This window comes from Bufo bufo, chromosome 8, assembly GCF_905171765.1.
Source record: "Bufo bufo chromosome 8, aBufBuf1.1, whole genome shotgun sequence".
NCBI classification, from domain to species: Eukaryota; Metazoa; Chordata; class Amphibia; order Anura; family Bufonidae; genus Bufo; species Bufo bufo.
In genome coordinates this window covers 228,519,795-228,529,768 of record NC_053396.1, presented here as the reverse complement: position 1 = coordinate 228,529,768, position 9,974 = coordinate 228,519,795, and the positions used below count along the sequence as shown (strand labels likewise).

Sequence of the window (9,974 nt, the reverse complement as noted above, 5' to 3'; positions counted from 1 at the left end):
GGAGCACTGTACACTGTATATAGGAGCTGTGTACACTGTATATAGGAGCACTGTACACTGTATATAGGAGCACTGTACACTGTATATAGGAGCACTGTACACTGTATATAGTATTATACACTGTATATAGGAGCACTGTACACTGTATATAGGAGCACAGTGCACTGTATATAGGAGCACTGTACACTGTATATAGGAGCACTGTACACTGTATATAGTAGCACTGTACACTGCACATAGGAGCACTGTATATAGGATCACTGTACACTGTATATAGGAGCACTGTACACTGTATATAGGAGCGCTATCAACTGTATATTGGAGCCGTATACACTGTATATAGGAGCACTGTATATAGGAGCACTGTACACTGTATATAGGAGCACTGTGCACTGTATATAGGAGCACTGTACACTGTATATAGGAGCACTGTACACTGTATATAGGAGCTGTATACACTGTATATAGGAGCACTGTACACTGTATTTAGGAGCACTATGCACTGTATATAGGAGCACTGTACACTGTATGTAGGAGCACTATACACTGTATATAGGAGCACTGTACACTGTATATAGGAGCACTGTACACTGTATATAGGAGCACTATACACTGTATATAGGAGCACTGTACACTGTATATAGGAGCTCTATACACTGTATATAGGAGCTCTATACACTGTATATAGGAGCACTGTACACTGTATATAGGAGCATTAGACACTGTATATAGGAGCATTAGACACTGTATATAGGAGCATTATACACTGTATATAGGAGCACTGTACACTGTATATAGTAGCATTATACACTGTATATAGGAGCACTGTACACTGTATTTAGGAGCACTGTACACTGTATTTAGGAGCACTGTACACTGTATACAGGAGCACTGTACACTGTATACAGGAGCACTGTACACTGTATATAGGAGCACTGTACACTGTATATAGGAGCACTGTACACTGTATTTAGGAGCACTATGCACTGTATATAGGAGCACTGTACACTGTATGTAGGAGCACTATACACTGTATATAGGAGCACTGTAAACTGTATATAGGAGCACTGTACACTGTATATAGGAGCACTGTACACTGTATATAGGAGCACTGTACACTGTATATAGGAGCTCTATACACTGTATATAGGAGCACTGTACACTGTATATAGGAGCACTGTACACTGTATATAGGAGCTCTATACACTGTATATAGGAGCTGTATACACTGTATATAGGAGCACTGTACACTGTATATAGGAGCATTAGACACTGTATATAGGAGCACTGTGCACTGTATATAGGAGCATTATACACTGTATATAGGAGCATTGTACACTGTATATAGGAGCACTGTACACTGTATATAGGAGCACTGTACACTGTATATAGGAGCACTATACACTGTATATAGGAGCACTATACACTGTATATAGGAGCACTATACACTGTATATAGGAGCACTATACACTGTATATAGGAGCACTATACACTGTATATAGGAGCCGTATACACTGTATATAGGAGCACTGCACACTGTATGTAGGAGCCCTGTACACTGTATGTAGGAGCCGTATACACTGTATATAGGAGCACTGTACACTGTATGTAGTATCACTATACACTGTATATAACACTGTATATAGGAGCACTGTACATAGGAGCCCTGTACACTGTATGTAGGAGCACTGTACACTGTATATAGGAGCCGTATACACTGTATATAGGAGCACTGTACACTGTATATAGGAGCCCTGTACACTCTATGTAGGAGCACTGTACACTGTATATAGGAGCCCTGTACACTGTATGTAGGAGCACTGTACACTGTATATAGGAGCCGTATACACTGTATATAGGAGCACTGTACACTGTATGTAGTATCACTATACACTGTATATAACACTGTATATAGGAGCCCTGTACACTGCATATAGGAGCTGTATACACTGTATATAGAAGCCCTGTACACTGTATGTAGGAGCACTGTACACTGTATATAGGAGCACTGTGCACTGTATATAGGAGCCCTGTACACTGCATATAGGAGCTGTATACACTGTATATAGGAGCCCTGTACACTGTATGTAGGAGCACTGTACACTGTATATAGGAGTTGTGTACACTGTATATAGGAGCACTGTACACTGTATACAGGAGCACTGTACACTGTATATAGGGGCACTGTACACTGTATATAGGAGCACTGTATACTGTATATAGGAGCTGTGTACACTGTATATAGGAGCACTGTACACTGTATATAGGAGCATTAGACACTGTATATAGGAGCACTGTGCACTGTATATAGGATTATTATACACTGTATATAGGAGCACTGTACACTGTATATAGGAGCACTGTACACTGTATATAGGAGCACTGTACACTGTATATAGGAGCACTGTACACTGTATATAGGAGCACTGTACACTGTATATAGGAGCACTATACACTGTATATAGGAGCACTATACACTGTGTATAGGAGCACTATACACTGTATATAGGAGCACTATACACTGTATATAGGAGCCGTATACACTGTATATAGGAGCACTGCACACTGTATGTAGGAGCCCTGTACACTGTATGTAGGAGCCGTATACACTGTATATAGGAGCACTGTACACTGTATGTAGTATCACTATACACTGTATATAACACTGTATATAGGAGCACTGTACATAGGAGCCCTGTACACTGTATGTAGGAGCACTGTACACTGTATATAGGAGTTGTGTACACTGTATATAGGAGCACTGTACACTGTATACAGGAGCACTGTACACTGTATATAGGGGCACTGTACACTGTATATAGGAGCACTGTATACTGTATATAGGAGCTGTGTACACTGTATATAGGAGCACTGTACACTGTATATAGGAGCATTAGACACTGTATATAGGAGCACTGTGCACTGTATATAGGAGCATTATACACTGTATATAGGAGCACTGTACACTGTATATAGGAGCACTGTACACTGTATATAGGAGCACTATACACTGTATATAGGAGCACTATACACTGTATATAGGAGCACTATACACTGTATATAGGAGCACTATACACTGTATATAGGAGCCGTATACACTGTATATAGGAGCACTGCACACTGTATGTAGGAGCCCTGTACACTGTATGTAGGAGCCGTATACACTGTATATAGGAGCACTGTACACTGTATGTAGTATCACTATACACTGTATATAATACTGTATATAGGAGCACTGTACATAGGAGCCCTGTACACTGTATGTAGGAGCACTGTACACTGTATATAGGAGCCTTATACACTGTGTATAGGAGCACTGTACACTGTATATAGGAACACTGTATATAGGAGCCCTGTACACTGTATGTAGGAGCACTGTACACTGTATATAGGAGCCGTATACACTGTATATAGGAGCACTGTACACTGTATGTAGTATCACTATACACTGTATATAACACTTTATATAGGAGCCCTGTACACTGCATATAGGAGCTGTATACACTGTATATAGGAGCCCTGTACACTGTATGTAGGAGCACTGTACACTGTATATAGGAGCACTGTGCACTGTATATAGGAGCCCTGTACACTGCATATAGGAGCCCTGTACACTGTATGTAGGAGCACTGTACACTGTATATAGGAGTTGTGTACACTGTATATAGGAGCACTGTACACTGTATATAGGGGCACTGTACACTGTATATAGGAGCACTGTATACTGTATATAGGAGCTGTGTACACTGTATATAGGAGCTGTGTACACTGTATATAGGAGCACTGTACACTGTATATAGGAGCACTGTACACTGTATATAGGAGCACTGTACACTGTATATAGGAGCACTGTATACTGTATATAGGAGCTGTGTACACTGTATATAGGAGCACTGTACACTGTATATAGGAGCACTGTACACTGTATATAGGAGCACTGTACACTACAGGATTGTATAACGGTATTTCCAGCCTCCCTGTTGCAGATAACGATCGTTCTCCTCCGTCCCGGGGATTCTGCGGCTCTTCTCAGTCAGATCGCCCCGAGCGGTACCGCTGGGATGCCGGGTCCGGAGGCTCCTTCCCGTCGCGGAGCCGCATGTGGACGTGTCTGTGTGGACTGAGCCCAGGACCCGCTCAGCCCCCGTGCACACCGATTACCGCCTCCGTGCCAGGCAGGGAAGGGTTAGCGCAGGGGCCCCTGGACTCCTCATCCTGCAGGAGCCAATGAAGGGTCCCGGCTGGCCCGTTTAACCCCTCGCCTCCCAGGTCCCTCCTCCTGGCGGGCCATTGGCTGGCGGGGCTGTCACTCACTCACCGGTTCGTGCTTTCCTTGCCTTGTAGATGTCAAAGGCTGGAGCTGCACCCTGAGCACATTCCAGCTGGTGGGCTCCTCAGCCATGGCCACAGCTGCCTCCAACCCCTACAGCATCCTCAGCTCGTCAGCCCTGGTCCATGCAGACTCGGCGGGGGGCATGCAGCAGGGCAGCCCCTTCAGGAACCCCCAGAAGCTGCTGCAAAGTGACTACCTGCAGGGGATGCCCAGCAATGGCCACCCCCTGGGCCACCACTGGATGGGCAGCCTGGCCGATGCCAACCCCTGGTCCACCAGCAGCCCCATCATGGATCAGCAGGACATTAAACCGGGCAGAGAAGACCTTCAGCTGGGCACCATCATCCACCACAGGTCCCCCCATGTCAGCCACCACTCCCCCCACACCAACCACCCCAATGCCTGGGGGGCCAGCCCGGTGCCCTCCAACGTCTACTCTCAGCCGGGCTTCTCGGTGACTGGCATGCTGGAGCACGGCGGCCTCAGCCCCCCACCCCAGACCCCCCAGAGCCTGCACCCGGTGCTGAGAGCAGAAGACCACGGGGACCTGGGCTCCCACCACTGCCAGGACCATTCGGACGAGGAGACCCCCACCTCCGACGAGCTGGAGCAGTTCGCCAAGCAGTTCAAACAAAGGCGCATCAAGCTGGGCTTCACCCAGGCGGACGTGGGGCTGGCGCTGGGCACCCTGTACGGCAATGTCTTCTCGCAGACCACCATCTGCAGGTTCGAGGCTCTGCAGCTCAGCTTCAAGAACATGTGCAAGCTGAAGCCCCTGCTGAACAAGTGGCTGGAGGAGGCCGACTCCTCCACCGGCAGTCCGACCAGCATCGACAAGATCGCCGCCCAGGGCAGGAAGAGGAAGAAGAGGACCTCCATAGAGGTGAGTGTCAAGGGGGTCCTGGAGACCCACTTCCTGAAATGCCCCAAGCCGGCGGCCCAGGAGATCCTGTCCCTGGCAGACAGCCTGCAGCTGGAGAAGGAGGTGGTCCGGGTCTGGTTCTGCAACAGGAGACAAAAGGAGAAGAGGATGACCCCCCCGGGAGACCTCCAGCCGCACGAGGGCTTCCCCCACAATGTCAAAGCAGACCCCTCCTGCCACGACCTCTGACTGCGGCCCCGACCCCGCGGACAATGGGAGAAGCCGTTTTTCTAAGAGAAAAAGAGAAAGAAAGAACTTTTTTTGGGGGTCTTTAACTTATGTTCTATTCTTTATGGCGGAACAGAAATACTCAAAAACTTTTGCAAAAAAAATAAAATCAAATAAAAAGTATCAAAAAAAATAAAAAAAAATCACTAAAGACTCGAGGAGCTGCTTGTTCCAAACCTGGCAATAGAAGGAGACAGAGCTGCTGTGTCCTGTGGAGTCCTGTTCAGACCTGTGCCTCTCACCTCCCTGCGCCTTGATGACATCATCAGATTTCAGGTGACTTCGGTTTTACAATCGTTTCTCCTCTCTCTGGAGATGGATCTGGGATTCTGGTTTTTCCTGGGTTTCTTCCATGTGCTCACAATACTTGGCAATTATATCAGGATGGTCCCTGCAGTCATCATCACCCTCATCAGCCTCTCCGGTTTGAACTGTTATGTAGCAAGGTACTCCATGTCTGCTGTGTCTTCTCAGTGACTGTTAATGAGACCCCCGGCTCTAGGAACCAGACCACCCAGCACCCATGTATGAGGGACCCCAGATGGTATAGAGGTGTCAGAATCATCGTCTGTCCTGGTGGCAGGTGACAAGACCCTCTCCATGTCTGTATCACATTGTATCAGGACCCTCTCCATGTCTGTATCACATTGTATCAGGACCCTCTCCATGTCTGTATCACATTGTATCAGGACCCTCTCCATGTATCGCATCCTGTCTGTATCACATTGTATCTCTCTGTAATATTCATCTCTCACATTGTATATCTTTGTATTCATTTCTATCTTTCTGTATCACATTGCATCACTGTATCAAATTGTATCTTTCTGTATCACACTGTATCTCTCCTACTCTTCATCTCTGTTTCATTGCATCTTTCTGTCCTGTTCCTCTCTCTGTGTCTCTGTATGTCTCTGTACTCTTCACCTCTCTATATCTCTGTACTCTTCACCTTTCTGTGTCTCTGTATGTCTCTGTACTCTTCACCTTTCTGTGTCTCTGTATGTCTCTGTACTCTTCACCTTTCTGTGTCTCTGTATGTCTCTGTACTCTTTACCTCTCTGTGTCTCTGTATCTCTCTTTACTCTTCACCTCTCTGTGTCTCTGTATTTCACTGTTTCTGTCCTCATATCCACTGAAAACTCACAGTTGTTGGTGGTCTCAGTACTGCTGGGGTCTCTGGATGTGACTGTGAAACCTCTGTAGGGGCTTCTAGATCCATAATGCCCACATAACATGAATTCTACAGGTCAGTCCAATCACCAATTGTATTGCTCATTCTTATTTCTCACATTCCCCAGCTGCATGTATATGGTTTGCACATTTATATATAATTTTCTGTATTTTTTAATTTAATTTTTGTAATATTGTATATTATAAAGCTATGCTTCCAGATATCAGATACTATAGGATTATACCATGCGGTGCGCTTCTAAATCACATCTAGAGAGTCATTCATTTGCATACAAACCACACACCTTGCTATTATTGTTTAGAAATATATTATAAAATTGTATTTTTTGCACCCCAAATTATTATTTTTTTAGTCTTAGATCCCTGCCTCACACCCAGGCCTGACACAGAGCCGTTATCCAGAGCTGTAGGTGCGCATATCCCATATACTAATAGTTATGTATCTGCTGGTCTGAGACCTTTTGTAATTTTTACCATTTTTTTGTTGTTATTTTTGGGTGAAATGTTGTTTTTCACAATAGTCAGAAATATTCACTGCTGCAAATATTCACTTCCAAGCATTTTGATATTTTCAATTCTTCTCCAGTCAGAGCTAAAATTTAGCCCCAAACAATCAACAAAATGTTTCTGCCAACTTTATAAGTGTACAGTTTTGTATATTGAACTTTTTGAATTTATTAATTTAAAAAAAAAATAATAAAAAGATCATTTACTTTATTCATTTAGTATCTGATGTATAATAAACGCTATTTTCATTACAAGTTGCTTTTTTTCCAAGTATTTTATTCAGAATTGCCTATAATAGTTACCAATTATTTATTTTCAGTAAATTCTGCCATCTGTTTAAAAAAATAACAAAAAATAAAAAAAAAAAAGCCAAAAAGTCTAAAGATACAATAAGCGCAAAGATACAAAAACAGATGTTACTGTTTGTTCGATACCTGGTTTTAGTTTAGGGTTTATAATGACACAATATTTTATTTGTTGTAAAAAAAAAAATATCAAAAAGAAAGAAAAAAATTGAACCAAATAAACATTTTTTACAAAATGACAAGTAAATGGGTTGTGTGTATGTCATCGCTGCAGCGTTTCCCGTGGACAGTGTTTATATCAGGAATATTGTGGCTGAGGGACGACCCAGACAACAATACCTTCTGCAGAAAATGGATTTTTCTTGTGTTTATAATTGAATTTGTTACTTTTTGGGCATCATTGCTTGTTGATAATATTTGCGTTTCCTCTTTTGATTTTATTTTGTTTGGTGCTAGATTCTTGTTTGGAAATTCCTGAAATGTGAAAATGTTTAGTTCAATTGCAGTGAATGTTTCCATTTATGCTCCTTTTATAGAATATTCACTTTTTTGTGGGTTTGTTTCGACTTGATGATAAATTCTATCATTTTCTTTATTATTCCAGAAAACACATTTCCGAAGAAAACACTCCCTGTCCAGACGGATTAGTATTTAACAAAATCCTAAAAAATGTTTGGAGATTTAAAAAATCATTTGTAAGAATTGCACAATTTCTTGAGCTTTACGATTTTCCCTAGAAATAAATTCTTTTGGTATCATATTTACAATTTCAACTTTTTCAATTGAAATCATTTTTCAGTTTTTTTTATACTAAATTATTTTTCTAAAAACTAGAAACATGGATAATCATTAAAATATGCCATTATTTTTAATTAGTATTTCTGGAAGAATAAAGAACAGATAGAAAAATGATTATTTTTTATTTTATTAAAAAAAAGAATCAGCGTCAGTGCTAGTAAATGAAGGTTCATGTAAAAACGTTGCAGAGAATGTGGAGGAAAGTGAGCCCCGTCCACGTCCTTTGATGGGCAATGCTCAGTACTTGGGCCTTTGGCTTCTATTATAAACCTCTTCTGTGAATTGCTTGTAAACATGAGCAAAATTAGTTGAAATATTATGGAAAATGGTAAATATTTTTGGGGAAATTTTAGATACATTTGTGGTAAATGACAAATCCATAGAAAGAAATGTGTATAATGCCTGTATGACTTCTGTACGATCTCTCTATAATTTCTGTATAATTTCTATCACAGAGGTCGGCGTCTCTTCAGCCGCATTTACAAATCGCTTAGATGTTTTGACTTGCAAATTTAATGTAAAAGTAAATGACCCCCCCCCCCCCCTCTTCCCGGGAACTGAAGAGGTAAATGAAAAGCAGTGAAGCACAAATCTGAATGTTTTTTGCTAGTATTTTGTTTTTCCGGTAGACGGCGGCCATTATGATTTTCTTATTCAGACGATCTTGAGGGTGAAGCCGGGGCGACTCTTCCTGCAGAAATCCCAGGATGCCTTGTGCTGGTGTTTTGTGTGATATAAATGCCGTCCTCGCTCCCTTTCTGTATTAAATGGCCAGAACATCAGTCATCTGCACAAAGGCCCAGCCGTCCATGTTGAATCAGAGCTCAATGGCCGGTGGAGGGGATGTGATCTGAATGCACACAAGGAAACATCCGTCTCACAAATTCACATTTTTTTCATTGCTTTTCTTCTTAAAGTTATATCGAAGCAAAAATCCAGTAGTTGGTGTTTTAGGCCGGTGAGGTTTGGCTGCAATGATCGGGGCCTGAGGGAACTTCACACGAGATGGGGGAGGGGGGGGACCTGAACATTCCCTGTATAAAGATTAAACCAAACTGTCTGACGGATCTGATGTAGGAGGAGGCAAACCGGACGCCACTGGTCAGTAAATCGCTGCCCCGGCCGCCCCACACCTAACAGTATAATCAGCCTCTACAAGAAGGAAAATGTATTCATTTATGTATCCGCTTCCCTTCCCGTATGGAAATGAGGAACGAGAGAGGAGCAATTATTTATCTGAGAACATCCGGATTTATGTTACATTGTATGTTGGTGAAATGATCACAGTGACCTGATAGATATAGATAGATATTAGATATAGATAGATAGATAGATAATAGATAGATAGATAGATAGATAGATAGATAGATATATAATAGATAGATAATAGATAATAGATAGATAATAGATAGATAGATAATAGATAGATAGATAGGAGATAGATAGATATAGATAAGAGATAGATAGATATAGATAGATATTAGATATAGATAGATATTAGATATAGATAGATATTAGATATAGATAGATAGATAATAGATAGATAGATAGGAGATAGATAGATATAGATAAGAGATAGATAGATGGATAGATAGATAGATAGATAGATAGATAGATAGATAGATAGATAGATAGGAGATATTAGATAGATAGATAATAGATAGATAGATAGGAGATATTAGATAGATAG

The 9,974-nt window shown here is 41.9% G+C and overlaps 1 protein-coding gene across 1 annotated transcript; it reads left to right on the top strand.

Moving 5' to 3' along the window:
* Positions 1-4,393: 4,393 nt before the first annotated feature.
* POU3F4 (POU class 3 homeobox 4) lies at positions 4,394-5,607 on the top strand. The gene has a single exon (XM_040405936.1). It carries the CDS (start codon positions 4,401-4,403, stop codon positions 5,442-5,444), a length of 1,044 nt encoding a protein of 347 aa, XP_040261870.1. The 5' UTR covers positions 4,394-4,400; the 3' UTR covers positions 5,445-5,607.
* Positions 5,608-9,974: the final 4,367 nt, after the last annotated feature.